Here is a 23,240-nt window from a genome sequence, read left to right as displayed (position 1 = left end):
ACATGTTGCTGTAGACCTTCAGTGCTGGTCACTATAAAGTGCTAATAATAAAATAATAATAAATAAATAAAAGCTGAATGTTTCCTTACATGGTTAAAGGTACATATCCTAGCTTATACCAACTGGACCCCTATAGTGTAAAGAGCCTAAAAAGTGTAGTAAATAGTTAAGCATTAGGTAGGCATGTCATTTGGGGTATGTACGTATGTACACATACATATCAAAGAAGAGGATACATTCAAGGAGTTCCCTCCTAATATTATTACAGACTGACAGTCACGTAAGGTATCATTCAAATATTCCCAATAACATGCAGTCCCAACAGAAAACTCTGAACAGTGAATCAACATTAAGAACAACCTGGAATCCAGTGATACTTTATGCATAATTATAGAAGTCAAGAGAAATCATTAGTTATACAGTGTTGGATTACAGCAAATGAAATTGCAAGCTGGTGACAAGTCAGTCTAATATCTGTTAGTAATTTTCATGCATAAGATTGAAAGTTGGTTATCTTCATTATAATCACATGCTCTGAAAGATGCAGTTATTCTGAAACAAGCTTGTCCATTACCAGCTAGCAGAAAGATTGACATCATCATCTATACAGTGACCCACTAGAAAGTTGGAATACAAAAATGCTGTTTACTCCACCACGTCTATGGGAAGCCACAAAGTGTCCATGTATGTCTTCACGAGCACTTCTACTTATTGTTTGGAATTCTAGTGTGTAGTTCAGTTGCCAACAAAATCTGTGAAAGTGATCATGACAGTTGACTGTATATAAGTATACCTGTACTAAGTGGACAGTAAGAATCTGCATAGCTAAGAGGGAGTAAACTATACTCAAAAGAGAACAGTACAAGGTAGTTTACTATGTACATAGAATTAGTGTATTATAGCCATAAGCACAGGATTTTATACTGTCAATGTGTGGCCTGAGATTGTAGTACTGTAGTTACATGTGTAAATCATATATAGAAATAACTTCACAGATGATGGCTCACGATTTGAAGAAAGCAGCACAAAATCTTACTTGCCCAGTGTGTTATAGTATTTACAAGAATCCTAAATATCTTCCTTGTCATCATTCCTATTGTGAAGCATGTCTAGAGAATTTGATAAAGGAGAACTTTACTATCAACTGTCCTGAATGTAGACAAACAGCAATCATTCCTGCAGGAGGAGTCAAGGAATTGGCAGACAATTTCTTTATCAATCGTTTGGTAGATCAACTGATTTTACAGAACAAGGTAGAAAATGAAGTAGAAGTGAAATGTGACAGATGTGAGGAGCCTGATCCGGTGGTGACATACTGTCCTGACTGCAGCGTATTCTTGTGCCATGTTTGTAATGAAGCACACAGCCGTGATAAGATGACCCGTGATCATGGCAAAATCCCATTAGCTGAACTGAGATCCAAAAAAGATGTCCCCATTCGAGCTAAACCTAAGCCACAAATGTGCAAAGAACACAGCAATGAGTTGGTGTACTACTGTGAAACATGCCAAGAACTGGTCTGTTTGTACTGTACAGTAAAGGATCACGTAGGTCATATTCACGACACCACAAAACAGATGGCAAAAAAGCACAAAAGGGAACTAGAAGGCTTTGAAGTGCCCTTAGAAGAAATGACAAAAGACCTCTTGAAAGTTCATGATGGAATCAGCAGAATTAGAGATAAGATCATAAAACAAAAGGATGAAGTAAAAAGAAAAATTGATCAGTATTACGATGATTTGAACAGAGCGCTAATGAGACAAAAAGAGCAATTAAAACAACAGGTGGACAAGATCGAGTCACAAGAGGAAAAAGCAGTAATCCAACAACTAGAAAAAGTAGAAACAGTGCAAGAAAAAGTTATGAACATGAAAAGTTTACACGATGAAGCAATGGATAGCTCTGATCAAGAATTCTTGTCAGCAAAGAAACAGATTGTTGATCGCATGCAGAAATTGACAGAAAATTACAAACAGATGAACACACAACCTTTGGAAACAGCCATAGTCAAGTTTTCTCCTGCACCAGAATCTTTTCCAAAGTTTGGCAGTATCCATGTTCATGCAAATCCAGAAGCAATGGAGATTATACATCTTCCATCAAACATAATCGTTGGTAAAGAAGTAGAATGCACAATCATCACTAAATATGTAAGCGGTAGCCAACACTTTCAAGGAGGTGATAAAGTAGCAGTAACGTTAAAATCCAGTAAAGGAAATGTAACATCAGCAAGTGTTACTGACAATGATGATGGAAGCCACAGAGTTTCATTCGTGGTGCAACAAATTGGAGAGTACAAGTTATCTATTTCAATCAATGGACAAGAACTGTACAAACAATTCCGCAAACTAATGGCACGCACTAACTATCGGACAATTGAGATACCAAGAAATACAATAACCAACGATGGCAATCTGGGTGAGCCATGGGGGATTGCATTCCGTTCAGACGACACATGGGCAGTGACTGATTATCTCAAACACCATGTTTACATATTTGATTCAGATGACCAACTAATCACTACGTTTGGCACCAAGGGGACCAACAATGGCCAATTTAAAAATCCTCGTGGAGTTACATTTGATGATTATCACCTGTTTGTAGTAGACAGCGGCAACCACAGAGTGCAGAAATTTGATGTCAATGGAAACTACCTATTACAGTTTGGAGGCAAAGGACCAGGTGAAGGTAATTTGAATGACCCACGTGGCATCACAGCTCACAATGGCATGGTGTATATTGCTGAACAAAGCAATAAGCGCATCTCAGTGTTCACCGGTGATGGCCAGTTTTCCCTCCTAATAGGCAAGGGGTACCTGAACAACCCTTACAATGTGGTGGTCAGTGTTAATGACCTTATTTTTGTTGCTGATTACAATCATCACTGTGTATACAGTTTTACAATGACAGGTGTTAACGTGGGTAAGATTGGTACACAAGGAAATGAATTCGGGCAGCTAAATAATCCAGTTAGTCTGGCTACCGATCCGTGTGGCTTCATAGTAATTGCCGAAAATAGCAACCATCGTGTATCCATTTTAACTGATAACGGTAACTTTGTGCATTGCTTTGGATCAAAAGGCAATGGCGATGGACAATTCTCCAACCCACGTGGAGTAGCACTCAAATCAAATGGTAGCATCTATGTCTGTGACCGTAACAACAACAAAATTCAAATATTTTCTCATCTTGTATGAATAAGTACTCATGCATGTTACGATACTACAGACAAACTCTATACTATATCATTGTACATGTTTTGTATAGGAACAATAATAATATTGTAGTAAATTTGTACAATAATAGTCATGTATAAAACATTTTAGTGAAACTATGAATTAGAGAAGTTGGTTACTTCATTGCAGTAGCTATTGATGCTGTAGCAGCTAGAGTGGTTACTGGACATTCTATAATGATAAACAAGAAGAACTCACTGCATTCATTAATACATAAGTACTGTACACTCAATCTGGAAAATTTGCACAATAATTTGTAGTACAGTAATCTTTGCATGGTACACCTTAACAGACAAAGTAGCGTAAAAACTTACACAGTAAAATAAGCTATAGTGCTAGGAGAATAAGTAAGAACACAGGAATGATGTCTGTATCATTAATTTTACCTACTTAGTTAATGTAGTGTGAGAAACCCCATTGAATTACATACCGTGTAGAGAATGATTGTCACACTTTACCACTTTGAACTACACAAAAGCCATACAGATCAACTGAGGGTAATATATCATACTACATCACAGTATTGCATTACTGATGGAATGTGGAAACTCATTAAGGTAATTAGACAGGTCATGACTATAGTTATGGATAACCTGTAAATTAATTACAGTACGGGTGTTGCTGACTTACAGCTGGCACTTAGTACATGTAATTTCCCAAAGTATACTGATTAGACTCCCATATCCAGTCAAGGTGTAGCATATGAGTGTATGGTTGTATGAGCACAAGCTAAACTTTAAAACATGATTACACCATCTTACAACAAACATATGTACATGCATAGCTTGTATAATTAGAAATATATGTAACACTTTTACACCTCAGATCAAAGGAGCTGCCCGGGCTACGTATACTTGTAGCCCAGCTAGCCAGGCCACATACAAAATGTAGCCTGGGCTACATCTGGACAACAATTATATAGACATTAAGGTCGAAATTGATTGTGAGGATTGATTAATACTTACGTGATTAGTATGCATGACTTGGATTTTGCCATTAAAACCACGGAGGGTGTTTTGTTGTCCTCGCTATCATACAAGTTTAAAACATTGCGCTAAGGTAATAACTAGTGCTGTAGTTTATTCACCAACCATTTACAAATATGGGTCACACACCCCATCACAAAGTTACCACTTTGCACGAAGTTACCACTCTACAAGCAAGTTTACCTATCTAGGCCTATAGTAAATACTCCGCAATCATTCCATAAACAATTCAATAGCACTGATTAAAACATTAAACTCTCGTAACTGAAATTCTCCATGATATCTTCACTCATCGTCACTGAATATAACCAGAACGTACTAGCTGCTTACCCATAATCAAAATTGTTAGGCATGCATATATATGATCCAGTGGTTGCACTTGTACTGGCTTGGGTGATTGATCGCTGGTGATCGATCGCCCTGTTCAGGCTATCAGCCTGATGTGGATGGGATGTGTTAGATATTAGCTATAACACGGAGCATTCAGTCCTGATATGAATGCCCTCCGCCCTAGGGCCTGTGGTTCTTGGGCAGTCAGGCATACATTTCAGGCAAAGCCTTCATGCCCATGTTACGACTATTACTGATACAGCATACATGTACCTGTAAAACTGGTAGAGTATTTTAACCACTGCTTTAGTCGTTCAGTCAGACTGGATGGTGATCTACTAGAATCAGCTAATAATCCTCTAGCATAGCAGGCCTGTGTATAAGAATAGATAGTTGTAAATAACTGATGATTAGGATAAGTATACACAGTAGTAGTTTAGTAACTTTGCAGTAGATTGTACACTTCTGTAATAGCATGTGTACAAAAATACAGCAATAAGACCAAACAAACAAATTTTCAAGTGACATTTTCTGGTGTAAATTAAATCTAATCCAAAACAGCCAAGCTGTAAAAAAAGTGTGCGGCCCTCAGAAAGGCTATGGTGAAAAAAGATGTGAAGGTGGCGGCCAAGAAATGGCTGTGATGGTAGGTTAGTGGTAAAAATTTTAATAATGACAATTCAGGTGAATTTTTGTGCCGCTTCACAAAAATTCACCTGAATTGTCGTTATTAAAATTTTTACCACTAACCTACCATCACAGCCATTTCTTGGCCGCCACCTTCACATCTTTTTTCACCATAGCCTTTCTGAGGGCCACACACTTTTTTTACAGCTTGGCTGTTTTGGATTAGATTTCATTTCTTTTTGTATTTGTATACCCCAAAGCCGGCCTATGGCCAGCTTTGGGACTTTTTTAACCTATGTTTTTTTCTTTACTACAGGAAGAAGAAAAGATGAAGTAGATGTACTTTAAATATTTTATCAGTAAATGTACAAATTATATATACTGTATAATACATATGTGACCAGATTTGCGAAAAGGGGTCCAATTTGCCAACTTTGACAATTGATAACTTCAGATTGGAAAGAGCTATTGCCTTGATATTTGGGCAGTGGTGAGCACCACTATAGCTGAATACATGGTGAAATGTTCAGGTTAATAATTATGTTACTTGAACACTGAGTTATGGTCTCCAACATTTACGGAATTGGATGTGTGTGGAAGACCCCTTTTCGCAAATCCGGTCACATATATTGATTACAGAAATCTCCATGGTGGTTTCTTTGTAACTGAACACTCTACAAGGTGACTTCTTCTAATTGCTCTCTCTACAGGGTGAATTGTTTGTAGCTGAACGATCTACAAGGTAACTTCTTCTAGCTGATCTCTCTACAGGTGATGTGTTTGTAGCTGAATTTTGTATAGGTGATTTGTTTGCAGCTGAGCTCTTTACAGAATGGTTTCTTTGTAGCTGAACTCTCTAAAAGGTAACTTCTTCTAACTGATCTTTCTACAAGGCAATTTTTTTCTGGCAGAATTTTCTACAGGGTGATTTCTTTGCAGCTGAACTCTCTACATAGTGGTTTCTTTGTAGCTGAACTCTCTACAAGGTAATTTCTTCTAGCTGATCTCTCTACAGGGAGATTTGTTTGTAGCTGAATTATCTACAAGGTAACTTCTTATAGCTGATCTCTACAGGGTGATATGTTCGTAGTTGAATTCTGTACAGGTGATTTGTTTGCAGCTGAGCTCTTCACAAAATGGTTTCTTTGTAGCTGAACTTTCTCCAAGGTAACTTCTTCTAACTGATCTTTCTACAGGGTGATTTGTTTGTAGCTGAACTATCTACAAGGTAATTTCTTCTAGCTGATCTCTCTACAGGGCGATTTGTTTGTAGCTGAATTCTGTACAAGTGATTTGTTTGCAGCTGAGCTCTTTACAGAATAGTTTCTTTGTAGCTGAACTCTCTACAGGGTGATTTGTTTGTAGCTGAAATCCCTACAAGGTAACTTCTTCTAGCTGATCTCTCTACAGGGTGATTTGTTTGTAGCTGAACTCTCTACAGGTGATTTGTTTGTAGCTGAACTCTACAAGGCGATACTTCTAGGTGATTTCTCTACAGGATTCCTTGTTTCTAACTGAACTCTCAACAGGGTGATCTGTTCATAGCTGAACTTTCTACTGGGTGATTTGTTTGCAGCTGAACTCTCTAAATGGTGGTTTCTTTGTAGCTGAACTCTCTACAATGTGACTTCTTCTAGCTGAACTCTCTACAAGGTGACTTGTTTCTAGCTGATCTCTCTACAGGGTGACTTGTTTCTAGCTGAACTCTCTACAGGTGATTTGTTTGTAGCTGAACTCTCTACATGGTGGTTTCGTTGTAGCTGAACTCTCTACAAGGTAACTTCTTCTAGCTGATCTTTTTCACTGCATATTTGTTTGTAGCTGAGTTCTCTACAGGGTGATTTGTTTGCAGCTGAACTCTCTACATGGGAGTTTCATTGTAGCTGAACTCTCTACAATGTGACTTCTTCTAGCTGAACTCTCTACATGGTGGTTTCGTTGTAGCTGAACTCTCTACAAGGTAACTTCTTCTAGCTGATCTTTTTCACTGCATATTTGTTTGTAGCTGAGTTCTCTACAGGGTGATTTGTTTGCAGCTGAACTCTCTACATGGGAGTTTCATTGTAGCTGAACTCTCTACAATGTGACTTCTTCTAGCTGAACTCTCTACAGGGTGACTTGTTTCTAGCTGAACTCTCTACAGGTGATTTGTTTGCAGCTGAACTCTCTACATGGTGGTTTCTTTGTAGCTGAACTCTCTACAAGGTAACTTCTTCTAGCCGATCTTTCTACAAGGTGATTGAGTTTTTTGCAGCTGAACTCTTTACATGGTGGTTGCTTTGTAGCTGAACTCTCTAAAAGGTGACTTCTTCTAGCTGAACTCTCTACAGGATGATTTGTTTGCAGCTGGATTCTCTACGTGGTAGTTTCTTTGTAGCTGAACTCTCTACAATGTGACTTCTTCTAGCTGAACTCTCTACAGGGTGACTTGTTTCTAGCTGATCTCTCTACAGGGTGACTTGTTTCTAGCTGAATTCTCTACAGGTGATTTGTTTGCAGCTAAACTCTCTACATGGTGGTTTCTTTGTAGCTGAACTCTCTACAAGGTAACTTCTTCTAGCTGATCTTTCTACAGGGTGATTTGTTTGTAGCTGAATTCTCTACAGGGTGATTTATTTGCAGCTTAACTCTCTACAAGGTGACTTCTTCTAGCTGAACTCTCTACAGAGTGATTGATTTTTTTTGCAGCTGAACTCTCTACATGGTGGTTTCTTTGTAACTTAACTCTCTACAGGGTGATTTGTTTGTAGCTGAACTCTCTACAGGGTGATCTGTTCATAGCTGAACTCCCTATAAAGTAACTTCTTCTAGCTAATCTTTCTACAGGGCGATTTGTTTGTAGCTGAGTTCTCTACAGGGTGATTTGTTTGCAGCTGAACTCTACATGGTAGCTTCTTTGTAGCTCTACAATGTTACTTCTTCTAGCTGAACTCTCTACAAGGTGACTTGTTTCTAGCTGATCTCTCTACAGGGTGACTTGTTTCTAGCTGAACTCTCTACAGGTGATTTGTTTGCAGCTGAACTCTCTACATGATTGTTTCTTTGTAGCTGAACTCTCTACAAGGTAATTTCTTCTAGCTGATCTCTCTACAGGCCGATTTGTTTGTAGCTGAACTCTCTACATGATGGTTTCTTTGTAGCTGAACTCTCTACAAGGTGATTTCTTCTATAGCTGATCTTTCTACAGGGTGATTTGTTTGTAGTTAAACTCTCTACACGATAGATTCTTTGTAGCTGAACTCTCTACAAGGTGATTTCTTCTATAGCTGATCTTTCTACAGGGTGATTTGTTTGTACCTGAACTATCTACATGATGGTTTCTTTGTAGCTGAACTCTCTACAAGGTAACTTCTTCTAGCTGATCTCTCTACAGGACAATTTGTTTGTACCTGAACTCTCACATGATTGTTTCTTTGAAGCTGAACTCTCTACGAGGTGATTTCTTCTAGCTGATCTTTCTACAGGGTGATTTGTTTGTAGCAGAACTCTCTACAAGGAAACTTCTTCTAGCTGATCTCTCTACAGGGAGATTTGTTTGTAGCTGAACTCTCTATACATGATTTGTTTGCGGCTGAATTCTCTACATGATGGTTTCTTTGTAGCTGAACTCTCTACAAGGTAACTTCTTCTAGCTGATCTCTTTACAGGGTGAATTGTTTGTAGCAGAACGATCTACAAGGCAACTTCTTCTTACTTATCTCTCTACAGGGTGATTTGTTTGTAGCTGAACTTTTTACAAGGAAACCTCTTTTAACTGAGCTCTGTACAGGGTGAATTGTTTGTAGCTGAACTATCTACAAGGTAACTTCTTCTAGCTGATCTCTCTACAGGATGATTTGTTTGTAGCTGAACTATCTAGAAGGTAACTTCTTCTAGCTGATCTCTCTACAGGGTGATTTGTTTGTAGCTGAATTCTGTATAGGTGATTTGTTTGCAGCTGAGCTCTTTACAGAATGGTTTCTTTGTAGCTGAACTCTCTACAAGGTAACTTCTTCTAGCTGATGTATCTACAGGGTCACTAGTTTGTAGCTGAATTCTCTACATGGTGGTTTCTTTGTAACTGAACTATCTACAAGGTGACATCTTCTAGCTGATCTTTCAACAGGGTGATTTGTTTGTATCTGAACTCTCTACAAGAAATCTTCTTCTAACTGATGTTTTAACAGGGTGAATTGTTTGTAGCTGAACTCTCTACAGGGTGATTTGTTTGTAGCTGATCTCTATACAGGTTACTTATTTCTAACTGATCTCTTTAATTCTGTTCAGGGTGACTGCTCTATTAGGATGACTGCTCTATTAGAGTATCTCGATCTCGCACTTGCTACACCAAGTTGGATTTCGTGTTATAACTCCGTGGATTTAAGTCTGATTCTTCTACACCATTGAAGAGCCTTTCTAAGATGATAACTCCATCTGTACAGCGATTTTGAAAGCATTACCCCAAGCGGTTTACCTGGTAGGCGTGGCAAGCATAATAATAATAATAATAATAAAATAAAAATATTAAAAATTAGCTAATCTCGATTGCGTAATTGTTACACACTGTTGATTTTTTCGCTGTATCTTCCTGGTTTTTAGCTCGATTTCTTTCAAACCACAAAAGGTTTGAGGTTCAATAGTTAACCTATTCACCCACAGATTTTCAGCTTCTTCCCATACGCGGTTTACCCTGTAGGCGTGACAACATATTGGTGTTATTTTTCGTGCATAATCGCTCATAACTCTTTGTCTGTTTATGGTATTCCAGCCAAAGTTGGTACCGAGATGCGCCTTTATACCCCCCTTCTGTGTGCCAAATTTCAAGGCAATCGGATAACGCGTTCGCGTTTTATAGCAGTTTTTGTAAGTGTGCGACAAGAAAAAGAAAAATAAGAAGAAGAAAAAAAACGAAGAAACTCAGCCAATTTTTGAAGTCGCATATCTCGGGAACGCGCGAAGCGATTTCGCTCAAATTTGGAATGTAGAGTGCTGCAGTTGGGGGGCATGTCCACAGCAAAAATCGTCTTGTTTCATCAAGGAAGCACAGAGCTACGGAGGTGCGAAAATTGCGTTTTCTTTCTTCCTGTCAATATACTCACGGGTGTTACGCGCCGGCTTCTTGGGCCGCACGACACACTACCGTGTGTCTTGATTCTTTACAAACAATTGGCTATTAGTCATTATTTTTCTGACCAGTTTCAACATTGAGCCCCGACCAAAATTTATTTTGATCAGGCAAATTCACTGTACAGTGGCAGATACAAGGGGTTCCAAACACCATCACTCACAGAAATACTTATTACATAACTTTTAACAACTCATAATATAAATTTTATGACAAAAACACTCATATTACATTCATTTATCATCAAAAAGAAAGAAATGGTGCCATGCGCCCCAACTATCAATTATCATCTGAAAAGAGAAGTATCCATTATGCTTCCTTGTCAGTCGTTGCACAGCAGTACGAATCAAGAACTGTTCGAAAAGCATCTCTGCAATCAAAGTAGCCACTATGAAATATACAGATGATTTCCATTATGAAGGGAAGCCATCGTGTGCTACTGCCAAATCGACACCTTTCGCTGTCAGCAAAGATGAATGGGACACAAAGGAGGACACTGGTAAGTCCATGAAGAATGTATTGTATGTACTGCGGTATGCCAAAAGGTACGTCTGGCTGAAGTGACATTGAACAGTGAAAAAATCAAGCCCATAGCCTTAGCTGTTATTTAGTTATGCTTGTCTGAAGGCATCCATTACTCAGTCAGTCAGTCACTAGAAAATTCCATTTAATAGTTTTTAAAAACATCCATAGCAACTTGTTGAAAACATTTTGGGTTGATCTCAAGGCTTGTTTGGGCTTAGTATGCCTAACCATTACTGCCTCATCATCATCAGGGAAAAGTGAGGTTGGTTTTTGGGTGATGTTTTTCATGGGCCACGCCCAAACCTTTGTGGTCCCTACCATACAACACGGTCTGCCTCAATAGCTGACACATGGTATATACATGTATCACCCAAGTGATTACTTTAGTGATCATTCATCATAGAATATCTATACTAAAATAATCACTCGGGTGATACATGTATGTGTAAATTGTGTATTTCTATCCACCATGTGTCAGCTATAGAGGCAGACCATGGAACAACACAACTACAGACTGCTACATTAAACAGGTTAGTAACTATGGTCCTAAGTACTTTATAAATTACTTACTGTTCCAATGTACAGAATTTGTTCCAATTTACAGAATTTAAAATCATAACTTTTCTGGCTTTGTGTTATAATGACATGAATAAGAGGGTTACTAGCCCATGTTATTAAAATCATGATCGATCATTAGATACTAGTATAACAAACAAACAGGGTGAGTTCTCATTAGTTATTAGGTGAGTGTGTCCTGAGTGATAATTATATAATTTTAGAAGACAGGGCAAACCTGACTGCTCTATTAGAGTTAAAGGTAGATGACTGTTCTGTTAGAGTACCTTGATCTTTTGCATTACTAAATTCTCTTTGTTCATAAGTACATTTTACCACCTCGGTTGCCTCAATGGTAGCTACACCACTGATTACTTATATCACGGCTGCTCAGGATTTGTTGATATATACACCCTCATCAAAATCCATTGCAGCTGTGGTATAACTATTACAAACAAACCTGCTCTATTTCTTCCTCTGACAGTTTGGCCACACCGCCTTCAAGTTTTATCAACCAGTCCTCCATGTATAAATATCGCATGTATCTTCTTCTGCCTCTATTCAGATTATAACTGAGTAGGTATGAAATCTGTCCAAGAGATGAGCTCAAAAGACGCTGTACATAAAATGACACAAAAGGGTAACAACTATGGAAGAAATTAAAGCACACAACTAGGTATTCAGTTAAGTATTACTGAAACAATTGTAAGTTCAAATAAAAGAGCTTTCAACATTTCATTTTTACAATGCAGTATATACCCTATAGCAAGAGTTTATAATGTGTTTAGGGTGTATAAACTCTTGCCTATATGTATATATGTGTTAATATTTAAGCCAACAAACAAGTCCATGATCTATACATGCTTAGTTCAGTATATAGCTACACCTCACATTTTCATTCCATGTTAAACTTTGCTTGCTCTTAAGCGCATTATGAATGGAAATCAAATTGTCAGAGGTTAGGGGACCATTCAGTAATGAAGACAGTTGAGAATTTTGGCTGATCATCTTGTTGACAAACTGACGAGCAGATGATTGCCGTGTCTTATAATCCATTTTTGTGTATTCCATTGCCTTCTCCTTGGAGACGAATTGTCTTGACAAAACTTTGTGAGGAAATAGTAGAATTCTGTATGTAACATAAACAAAATGCTATGCTCCATTTAAAATCTACTATAACTTTCACTACTAATAAAATGGTACTCATGTCTATCAATCTCCTCTACCAAGTATGATACAAATCCACACATGTGACTTACATTGGCACAGCAAAGTATCCAATGAAAGGGATGAAGAATAAGATAACCACAGGGAGGCATCTTGACAGGTCCCTACGAACCTATATGTGTATGTATATACACACACATATATACATATGCACGTTTGTGTGTGCATACATACAGTACATAATACTCATGTGTATACATTTAGACTTCAACTAGTTCAACGCTGATATTTGACTGGCTGAAAACATGGTCTCTAATTCACATAAAGTCACACTCTTGTCATATAAAAAAAGTGCTCTATTCAACCTCAGAGTAAAATGCTAAAACTGTTCTGGTGCAAAAAAAAAACTCAAATCAGTTAGGCCATTTATTCTTAATGTTATGTTTCAGATCTCCCATCCACACTGCTGTGTATCACTAACTAAATTTGGTGAGTTTTCACCATTATTTCATCATCTCAATGTGTAATGATAATAAACAAGCTTACCTAACATAGCTAGGCATAGAGAAAGGAAGGCTAGATGGGATGAAGACCAACCCTGACGTCAGGATAAGGGATTTTAATTAATTAACCCTTTTATTTCTCAACAAGTTAAAGATAATGAATAAAAGATGGAGACACTCTAATAGAACATCCAACCTCTAATAAAACAGTCAGGTGCATGTAAGATTAATGAGCTGCCCGCCTGCATTGATTTAGGCTAACTTTCTGATCAATACTTAGTAGAGCTCTTACAAACTCAAAATTATCATTTATCCCAACAACAAAAAAACACAATGTATGGTAACACTACAATCAAATACCTGAATAACAAAACTTAGTTCTGCTCTTGTTATGGTAACGTTCCTTCGTTTAGGTGCTTTTCCTGACAGCAAATAAAAACCGGAGTCAACAGCAGCCCTCCTAATTTCCAACATTTTCTTCAAATCCGTGACTATAAGCTTTGATCCTTTGGCCATGAGTTTCACAGTGTTAACAAATCGTCGCCAAAGTGTCGTATCATCACTGTCATCACTGGGGGAACTGGTGTAGGATCTCACGAATATATTACCAGAAACAACACGGTTACTGAAGTTCACTCTCTGGCCTAACAAACATACTCTGTTTACCCCGACACTTCTTACTGAGAAGCTCGCAGTGATACAAAGTAGCGGTCGAGGTAGTGGTGTGGAAATCGTCACAATCTTTGCCATAGCCATGCGCGTTATATCTAGCAAAATTCTTCGTTAACGCACGCTTCTGACTTGTTACTGTTTGAGGCGCTTATTGATTAGAATTGTTTTTAAAATTCATTAGGCGGGAAAGTGACAGAGATTGGCGATGGCGCTGCCGAAACGTTCACAACTGTTAAAGGACCTTCAGTTGTTTTGTGAGTACCTCGGTAATGGCGGAAGCTCCATTGAACTTACCATGGACGACTTAACGAATCCACAGGTACCGTACGTTCACTGCCCTTTCGTCACTTCTTCCCTACGCATGCTGCAGTGACACGTGTTGATCGTGTTGTAAGGTACTATTACTGTGTGTTTTGCTCTTGTCTTCTGTAGCCGGAGCGAATTCAAGCTATTTACTTATTTTTCATGGAACACTTCTTCCCTGACTGTTCTCAGCGGATGGCACAAGTAAGTACAGTGCATATAAGTATTAAGTTATCCACAGGATCTAAATTGTGTGTTTAAAAAACAAAAGGGTGGGTTAAAAGTCAAACAAATGGTACTGTAGGCTATTAATGGCCGGTGCGCGTTAAACATGTTCTTGGAGTGTCTTTACAGAAGGTTTCAAGAATAATTAAAGGTTCTGGGGTGGTTAGTAGTGAAATTAAAGACTACTTGTCAAATCTCAAAGGAAAGTTGATAAGAAAGTATGTTAAAATAGCCTTAATTCGCAAGAAACCTTGGTTCAAATGCTGTGATTTGTCCTGTAAGGCGTAGTTTCACAACTACAATCTGGAGATTCCTTACACAGTACCCCTATGAACTTGTCAACAATGTATGTGTACTTTGGCCCATTCGCATTGCTCATTTTCGAGATGTTACGAGCAACTCATCATGTTTCAGGACCAATCCTGGTTAAAGTGTGGGGCGTTGCGTTAACATCTTCAAAGTGAGCAGTGCGAATGGGCTGAAGTACACATATATTGTTGACAGGTTCATAGAGGTACTGTGTAAGGAATTTTCAGATTGTAGCTGTGAAACTACACCTTACAGAACAAATCATGGCATTCGAACCAAGGTTTTTCATGAATTAAGGCTATTTTAGTGTACCTTCTTATCAACTTTCCTTCAAGATTTTTTGACAAGTAGTCTTTAATTCACTACTAACCAGCTTAGAACTTTCAATTATTTATATAACTGTCTGTAAAGGTGGTTTCTAAAATATTCGTGGATTTTTGGACACCCAGTCTCCTCAACCACGAAAATTTTTAGTATATGCGGGTTAGTATGCGACTTCTAGTAAATTCATGGAATCCCCTATGCTAAGGTGATACACTACAAGGGTCCATAGAGGTTATCCGTTTACGTCATTTTAAGTTAGTAACGGTTACCAGACACCATGTTTTTGAGGCAAAAATCAATGGAATCCATACGAGAAAATGAAACTTTTTGCGATTTTGCACAATTGAAGAAAGACTTAGGGGAAATCGCTACACTGAGCAAGTTACTTACATTAATTGAAGAGCGGGAATAAAGAGGAGTGGGTTAACTTAGCGAGAAGCTGGAGTTTAATGGCCCTGTTTCTTCCAGCTGCGAAGCGATATTACTAAGCAACAAACAACATAACAAATGCACCACAGCTTTCTTGTTTTCACTAGCGTTCTTCGGATTGTAATTCACACTCTTGCTTCGCACATTCACAAAGATAACCTGTAATTATACAGAAAATATTTAGTGTGATGTCAAACGGATAACCTCTATGCCATAATTATGTGATTGCAATACTCACTTGTTGCATGCACATTTATCATTTATTCTTGTTTTCCTTGTAGCCAATGATGATGTCAGAGAACATAGAACATCCTGAACTATACTCTGATAACCATGCCACCCTGCTCATCATCTTGTTAGTATATAGTACATTGTATAGAGGGGCAATTTGGTGAGCATGACCAAAGAGTATAGTGACACCACTAATGGTAATCGGTAGGAAGTTAAAAGTCGGTCACAAAAATACTCTTTTATGGTACTACATGATGTACCATTTACCTGGAAATGTTTGGGTTATACAGTTTTTGCGGTTAGAAATTTATCATGAAATGAAATTTTATCATGTGAAAAATTTATGTGTGTTTCAACTCACCTTAATTAGTGTGGCTTCCAGTGTGTGATACTGTTTGTAGGCATACAGGGGATTATTACTTCTTGCAACACAGAAGGCAAAATTCAAAAAGCGTAGAGCATCACATGACTTCTTTAATTGACCAAAGAATATTAGGAATTGTAACAGTAAACAGGGAGTGAACTAAGCATGTTTGTGGCTAATTAACATGTAATAGGCCACACCACGTTCTACACTTTTGCTCCAATTATTACAGTGTGTTTGACTTTGTATGATTGACAAATCGAAGTGTGTGATCTCACAGACTCACACCCGCTCCTGTATGCTGCATCTTTTAGATGGGATAGGATCTCTACTCCTGGCTAATAAATGCAACAAACTACTTGCCATTAGCACCAGCTTAATGTAACCTACATTGAAACATGACATATGCTTCTTTGATTGTGTATTCATGCTGACTTTTACACTTCTTAGGGGATATTTCTTTGAGAGCATTGGAGTAGAGGATCTGCAAGACACTGACATCTTTGAACCTAGTGAGTGAATTATTTATCACATGTATATCACATGCTAACTGTTTACAGCTCCAAAACGGACCCATAAGCTTTTAAGGTATGTACGTTGACTGTGACATAATATATGTAGTTGTTGTGTTGTTCATTTTTCAGTGCTCAATATAACATCTCTTACATGATCTGTCAAAATGACAGACCAACATGTAACATGGTCGGTCATTGGTACATAATAGCGTGCATTTTACATTCGCATTAGCTTTTAAATGCTTATTTTGATAGGTCATAATGTCAGATCATTTTTAATTTGATTATTCGTTGTGGGTTTTGGGTCGGAAAATGACAAGTGACAGGCTGAGCTCTGTTGTTTATGTGTGTAGTGTAGTTTATTTATTTGCATACATGTACACGTATGTGTGATGTTTGTTTTCTGTAGTCAATTGCTAAACTTCATGAAGTTGGTTGCCATAGTTGATGGAGATGAGAACATGCAAAGAGTATCTAGAGACCAAGTGTGTGTTGTTTGTATACATATGTGGTGCATGCATGTATGTACACTAACTGGGACAGCAAATATCAACTGTCCATGTATCACATAATGTTTGAAGGTTCACGTAGGAGTCTGGGTGCACACACATTAGCATGAGACTATGAGCATTATGCTTTTGAGCAGTGCTCAAAATATCACGTTTTATAGTTTGAAAATTCCAAATGTATGCCCTTTGGCCAATAATGTCAGTTAAAGACTATTTACATTGACGTTTCAGCTTCAAATCTTTTAACTGGTTGCTGTATTGGTTTATGTGACAGTTTTTTATTGTAGGTATGTATGAATGTGCTATTAGATTTCTGACTGCTCTATTAGAGTATCTTGATTTTTTAACGGATGCAGTTTTTAAGCTGATGGGTAATTGCTTCAAAATGTCAGCATGATTTTGATTCCTATTGTTTCCAACAACTATACTGGCATGATTGTTGCATCTCTTGTGTTTGTGTGTATGTGTGTCCCCAGCTCCCAAATAACTCCCTGAGTATTTCCATTGTATGTACACCTTTAGATAGATTTGGAGAATGAATGTGATACACTAGATCTCAAACATGTTAGCCTTGAGGAGGAAGTTGATCTACTACAGTTAGTTGGTGTAGTATTGTCTCTCTGTGCTACTACATGATTGTATGTACACTGTACATCTAAGTAACTACACCAAACCTTGCTGTTGTACAGTTGGGCCTCACATATCATGAACCATGATAGTGGGTTCATAATAGGGATCGCCCATGTTTTTTGCAAAAACTCTAATAGAACACACACCTAAAAACCACCTTGGAAAGCATTCTTCAACTCAAAACCACCCTCTGGTGGTTATTTGCAATGAGTATTGGTCCACTAGTAAGTATCAAGTGAAAAGGAAACAGTATGTGTATTTGGGACAAACCTGAAATTTGCCGTTTTGTTCATATTATTCATAATATTATTTTGTTTTACTCATGTACAGCAAAAGCTATCCACTTTTTCGTGCTAAAAACTATATAGCCGTGCTTACTAAGTCCTTCCTTGTGTCCATGACCTATTTTTGATTTCGTTTTCGGATGGAAACAGCCCAAACCGGGCCATTTCTTCTTGCCAAAATGCCATTACGCATGAGAAGCCATACAAGATTGCACTCAGAGTGAATCTGTCTTTTGGTATAGGCCAGGAAGCTTAATCTGTGCTGAAGACCTTGGAGGTTTTTTCACTCCGTGATTATTGTACGTGGGCGGTTTATCCAGATTATTGTATGTGGGCGGGTTGTCCAGATTAAGTAAGTACTCTAATAGAGCAGTCACGTTAATACTCTAATAATGCAGTCAAGTGTATAACAACAATTCTTGCACTGAATTTGACAGCTATTAAAGGTACCAGTAAAGTGAATTCCAGTTCATATTAGGAGACTCTCATTCTGTATTCAGATTGGAATTTGATCAGTTTCATGTGTGTTTTGAAACGTTGACAGCATTACTATGCAGAATGCAAAATTACACTATTCACAACAGTCTTCATTATCAAGAAATAATCCATTAATGGATTAATAAAAAGTACACAAACTAGATGAATAAAAAATTGGAAATAGGAATAGGGATTGCTGAAAAAAGCCACCAAACAAGAAGGGATCGCTGGGGTGGTAATGTAAACCACAAATCCCTATTTTGACTCGTTTCAAAATGACAGAGCATGTAACTAAAGGTTTATGACAGAGAGTCAAAATAGGGATTTGTGGTTTACATTACCACCCCAGCAATCCCGTGGCTTTTTTCAGCAACCCCTATTCCTATTTTAAAATTCCAATTTTTTATTCATCTAGTCCAGTTATAGCAGTGTTTAGATTTACAACTGATGAAAAATACACATACTGTAGTGTAGGGAGCACAGTATACAACATGAGGCACAGCAGCAACAATAATCATGAAACGTGGCAGGGGCGGATCCAGGAGCTAGCAAGGGGAGGGGCACAAATAGGCTATTAAGTTGTAAGTGGTTGGGAAGAACCAGATTCTCTTGTTAGTTACTGCATTTTGAAGTAGCAAATAATCACCTCTTATATGTCTCACTGTTGATTTTACCATTTTGGCCTTTGCAGATGGTTGTGAAATGTTTAAAGCTGTTTAAAAGGCTATTGATGTGTTTACAAGCATCAGCACAATAACTATTTTTAGAAGCGCTTGGTACTCACGAAGGTGCTGGGTGACAATTTCCTCAACAATTTTACAGCTAATTTGACTGATTTGCTTTGGTTTTAGGTGAATAAATACTAGTAAAATGTGCAATTTCATGAGTTAATTATAAAATTGATCTTGGCCTGACAAAGTTTCATATTTTAATCAAAAGTAGCTAGTAGTTAGCTAGCTGTGGGGGAGGGGGGTAGGCATTTGCCCCAAATACCCCATCCTGGATCCACCATTGCATGGTCATCAAGAAGTTAGTAGTAATAGCATGGTCATCATAATAGTATGGGTGCAAGTACGAGCTGGTACACTATGTTTAATTATTCTCCCCTCAAAAATCTTTTTCCACAAATTAAGCAACAACAAAGTCACTGTATCTTGCTGGTGGTAGACATTGATGTTGGGGCGACTGGCTTATATAGCAGCGATATTGGTACTAGTTGAACTGCTGGATGGGGTAGTTGAGCTGTTAAGTGGAGTAGCAGTTAAGCTGCCAGGTGAAATGGTAATAGTGGAACTGTTAGGTGGGGCAGCAGTTGAACTATCAACTAGAGTAGTATATCCTCCCACAGATGGCACTGGTCTTTGGACTATTTCTGAATAAAGCAGCGGATTCTGGTTTTGCATATAGCACAGGGCAGCTGTGAAGTGGGGGTGATGAGTTGCTGTGGAGCATCGTAACACAACTTCAATCGGTTATGGTAGATAACTAATGGCTTAGCTGATGATCCTATCAGTTTAATTTGGGATTCTTCTGTCCAACACTGTATATGGCCCTCACCACTGAGATGTAAACTTTTTGGCTGTACCAGATTTTACAACAGAGGTGACAAGCCACATTTGGATTTCCAACCTGGAAGGGGGAGAATGGTTTCTGTTGGTCGTAACGATTTCTTGTTGTACCCGTAAGCTGATGAAATATTCTGTTAGACAGTGGTATAAGCACTGTGCAAGGATTGGCAAATTTCAGCTAGGAAGGTTGGAACACTTATATCTGTCTGCTTTGGGGATACTAAAAACACGTCAATTGGAAGGAAAGGAAAGCAGCCAAAAGTGATGTGAAAGGGGGTAAAGCCAGTTGTTTTGTGGATAGCTGTTTGATAAGCGAACAACACTCTAGGAAGGTGGCTGTCCCAGTCACATTGGTGATCACTGACTACCTAAGCAAGCATAGCCTATCTCCAAAGTTCAATTAAAATGCTCCACTTGTCTATTGCTTTATGGACTTGTATGGGTCTGCTCAATGCCAAGTAAGTTACATACAGCTGCCATAAACTTGCTGGTGAAGTTTGTGGTAACAAGGAGTCCCATACAGTTTCATTTACCAGCAGGACTGCAAGTGTTTCAGTGTCAGTTGAAACATTGGATTGGAAAAGCTTCAACTCATTTGGAGAAGATGTCAGTAACAACAAGTATGTACTGTGTTTGTTACCACTTGAGGTCAGGGTTCCATAATGTCCCAGGATAACATCTTGAATGGATAATTGTTGGTAAGTGTTTCCAGGTCTTGTTGCACTTGGTTTCCTTTCTGGCACTTTTGGCACTCATGGATCCAGGTAGCAACATTGCCTTCATAACTAGGCCAATAAAAATATCCTGTACAAGGTTTTGTGCATATAACGGGTGGAATCTTTTATACAAACCCCACCCTCCATAGTAGCATGCCTTAAGCCTGATGCTGTGGTAGCTGGAAGGAGGGGGATCTGTTGGACACAGCTGAAATCACAGGTGAAAGAACCTTATGCAGTCTTGATGGTGTCTATACTATGAGACAGTTGCTGGAATACTTCCAGCACAGGATTTGTAGGAGGGAGGCAGGATATAAATCTGCATTACTGTGATGTTTGCCATCTTGGTGCACAAGTAAAAGTGAACTGCTGTAGAAATTGGATAAATGGGTAAGGTGACCACCAACATTTTTGATATCACAGGGATGTAAGAAGGTTATGGTCAGCTACCAACCGAAAGTGAAAACCACAAAGGTATGGATAAAATTGTTTGATAGCACAAACAGCTGCAAAGGCTTCAAGCTTGACTGTTGAGTAATTGCATTCAGGATTAGTAAGTTGTTGACTCTGATATGAGACAACTTGTTCATGTCCATCAATGCACTGGTGTAGGACTACACCAATTGCCGTTTCAGATGCGTCTGTGAAACAGAGAAATCTGGATAGCCCAAGACAGGAGGCTTGGACTTCAAATGGTTGAATACCTGCTAACATGTGGTTGTCCAATTAAATGTTTTCTTTGGGGGTCCCCATGTATCTAGCAGTACTGTTGCCTAGGTGGTCTGGCTGGCGATACTGCACTCGTTGGGGAGCCTTAGATGATCTAATCTTCAACTCCAGTGCTTTTAAACATTTTGTTATCTCCCCCGTGCCATATCCAACCCTTGAACCTTCTGTTGGGGTGGTGGTTTCTGTTCATCTTCAACATTTTCTTGTAATGTAAGGGCATACTCTGCATTATTCACACTTTTGATGGCATCATTCAGTGAAGCTGGTTGGCCATTCAAAAGCAATTGACAACAAATGGGAGGTGACAGACATGTTATAAAGTGATAAAACAATGTAGAAATATGGCCGATGTTGTAGTTTCTGTGGGGTATGATTCTGTGAATAGCTTTTTAAATTCAGATGCAAAGTCATTGACCTTCTTGCCAGGAAGCTGGCAACATGTCATAAACTGCTGACCAGCTGATAATGGGTCTTGCACCAGCCCAGAATTTTTTGAGAAGTTTTAAATCATCATGTGTAGCATCATCAAGACCCATATGAATATCAATTGCCTTGGAAGTATCACCTTCTGCATACCCACTCCTTGGCACCCACCACTCACTCAAAGCATATTCATTAATGCTAGAAATGTGATCTCTGGTAGTGGTATATCAAGTTGTGCTGTCATCACCTTTCACGACCTGTAAATATCAAACTACAGATCTCTATAGTGTGCACTCGCCTTTACAGGTACCATTATCAGACTATTCACCAGCTTAATTGATTGATACAGTGTGCTGAATGCCACTCCTGTCACCAGTGTAGCACAAGGAGCACAGCATACAACATGAGGTACATCATCAACAATAATCATGAAACATGGTCATCAAGAAGTACAGCACATGTGTGTACATATGTTACAGTATGTGTGCAAGTACAAGTCAGTATGCTATGTTACAATACCATACATGTACCTCAAAAAAATGTGAAATTGATGGAGAAAAGCATACTAAAGCAATTGTAGAGTTTCTAATAACTACTGTAAAACATCTGTGAGTACAATCTATAAATTATTAGTGTTGGGTGAGAATTGATGGTTAAAGAGACTTGTAGACATTGACTTTGTTGTAAAATTATAAGACTTCATTACTCTGCTTTTGGTTATGCGATATATATTGTACTTTATGCAGGCCATGTTTGAATTCCTTTTGAAATGACGTCCTAGTTTTTATATGAAGTTTCAATATATGCATTTCTCAAGCCTGTTGAGTGTATTAGTAATTTTATATGTTCATAACGTTGTGGTGTTTTCCTTCTCTACAGGAGTCAACGACATCAAGATGCTGAATATGAAACTAATGTACGTCTTTACTAATGCAAATACATATTTTATATATATTATATGCACAATACTTTAGGTATTCATACACACACACACACACACACACACACACACACACACACACACACACACACACACACACACACACACACACACACACACACACACACACACACACACACACACACACACACGCACACACACACACACAACATGCACTACATACAGCACTGAATATGTGTAAACACCCTAATGTATGTTTTATTACATGTTGTTTGTATGTGTGTAGCTGCACTACCAACATGAGGAGGAGTTGCAGTTGTTACAAGAAGCTACAGCTCTAAAGGTATTGTGAATGTAGGAATCTGCATACATGTATTATTGAATTGAGTGATGTACATGAGGCTCTGTAGATCCAAGAGTTCATAATTATTACAGTGGAACCTCAGTTATCTGAACCCCTTGGGACCAGGGGTGTTCCATAATACTGCGTTTACACTTAGCACCATTTACCGCGACATCCCGTTTATGGGCATGTGTTTAGACCACAATAATAAAGCATGCTAGCCTGGAAAATGGCGTAAAGTAGGGCTCTGTTAAC

At 38.4% G+C, this 23,240-nt stretch overlaps 3 protein-coding genes across 3 annotated transcripts in view; 2 read left to right on the top strand and 1 right to left on the bottom strand.

Annotated features, from left to right (window-relative positions):
* Positions 1-749: 749 nt before the first annotated feature.
* LOC136249266 (tripartite motif-containing protein 2-like) lies at positions 750-3,350 on the top strand. The gene has a single exon (XM_066041226.1). It carries the CDS (start codon positions 963-965, stop codon positions 3,195-3,197), a length of 2,235 nt encoding a protein of 744 aa, XP_065897298.1. The 5' UTR covers positions 750-962; the 3' UTR covers positions 3,198-3,350.
* LOC136249267 (LETM1 domain-containing protein 1-like) lies at positions 3,172-13,822 on the bottom strand. Its single transcript, XM_066041227.1, has 6 exons — positions 13,394-13,822; positions 12,623-12,702; positions 12,255-12,492; positions 11,824-11,979; positions 4,826-4,925; positions 3,172-3,407 (listed from the first exon to the last, which is right to left on the bottom strand). The coding sequence occupies exons 1-6, from the start codon at positions 13,787-13,789 to the stop codon at positions 3,352-3,354; spliced, it is 1,026 nt and encodes a 341-aa protein (XP_065897299.1). The 5' UTR covers positions 13,790-13,822; the 3' UTR covers positions 3,172-3,351.
* Positions 13,823-13,856: 34 nt separating this feature from the next.
* Positions 13,857-23,240, top strand: part of LOC136249265 (kinetochore protein Nuf2-like) — a 30,588-nt gene continuing 21,204 nt past the window's right edge. The window contains exons 1-9 of the mRNA XM_066041225.1: positions 13,857-14,024; positions 14,138-14,212; positions 15,577-15,650; positions 16,341-16,402; positions 16,451-16,478; positions 16,815-16,890; positions 17,437-17,510; positions 22,621-22,657; positions 22,929-22,985. Coding sequence (XP_065897297.1) covers positions 13,911-14,024; positions 14,138-14,212; positions 15,577-15,650; positions 16,341-16,402; positions 16,451-16,478; positions 16,815-16,890; positions 17,437-17,510; positions 22,621-22,657; positions 22,929-22,985 — 597 coding nt within the window. The 5' untranslated portion in view covers positions 13,857-13,910. The remainder of the gene's footprint in view (positions 14,025-14,137; positions 14,213-15,576; positions 15,651-16,340; positions 16,403-16,450; positions 16,479-16,814; positions 16,891-17,436; positions 17,511-22,620; positions 22,658-22,928; positions 22,986-23,240) is intronic.

Source organism: Dysidea avara, chromosome 3 (assembly GCF_963678975.1).
Source record: "Dysidea avara chromosome 3, odDysAvar1.4, whole genome shotgun sequence".
Classification (NCBI taxonomy): Eukaryota; Metazoa; Porifera; class Demospongiae; order Dictyoceratida; family Dysideidae; genus Dysidea; species Dysidea avara.
This window is presented reverse-complemented; position numbering and strand designations above follow the sequence as displayed.

What these genes read in the sequence shown, in the direction of transcription:
- LOC136249267 (XM_066041227.1), bottom strand. Translation starts at nt 13,789, where the DNA reads ATGGCTATGGCAAAGATTGTGACGATTTCCACACCACTACCTCGACCG. An exon ending in GGATACTTTGCTGTGCCAAT is followed by an intron (nt 12,493 to 12,622) that starts GTAAGTCACATG and finishes TGTTACATACAG; the next exon opens with AATTCTACTATTTCCTCACA. An exon ending in CAGAGGAAGAAATAGAGCAG is followed by an intron (nt 4,926 to 11,823) that starts GTTTGTTTGTAA and finishes TCTTATACACAG; the next exon opens with GCCTGCTATGCTAGAGGATT.
- LOC136249266 (XM_066041226.1), top strand. Translation starts at nt 963, where the DNA reads ATGTGTAAATCATATATAGAAATAACTTCACAGATGATGGCTCACGAT.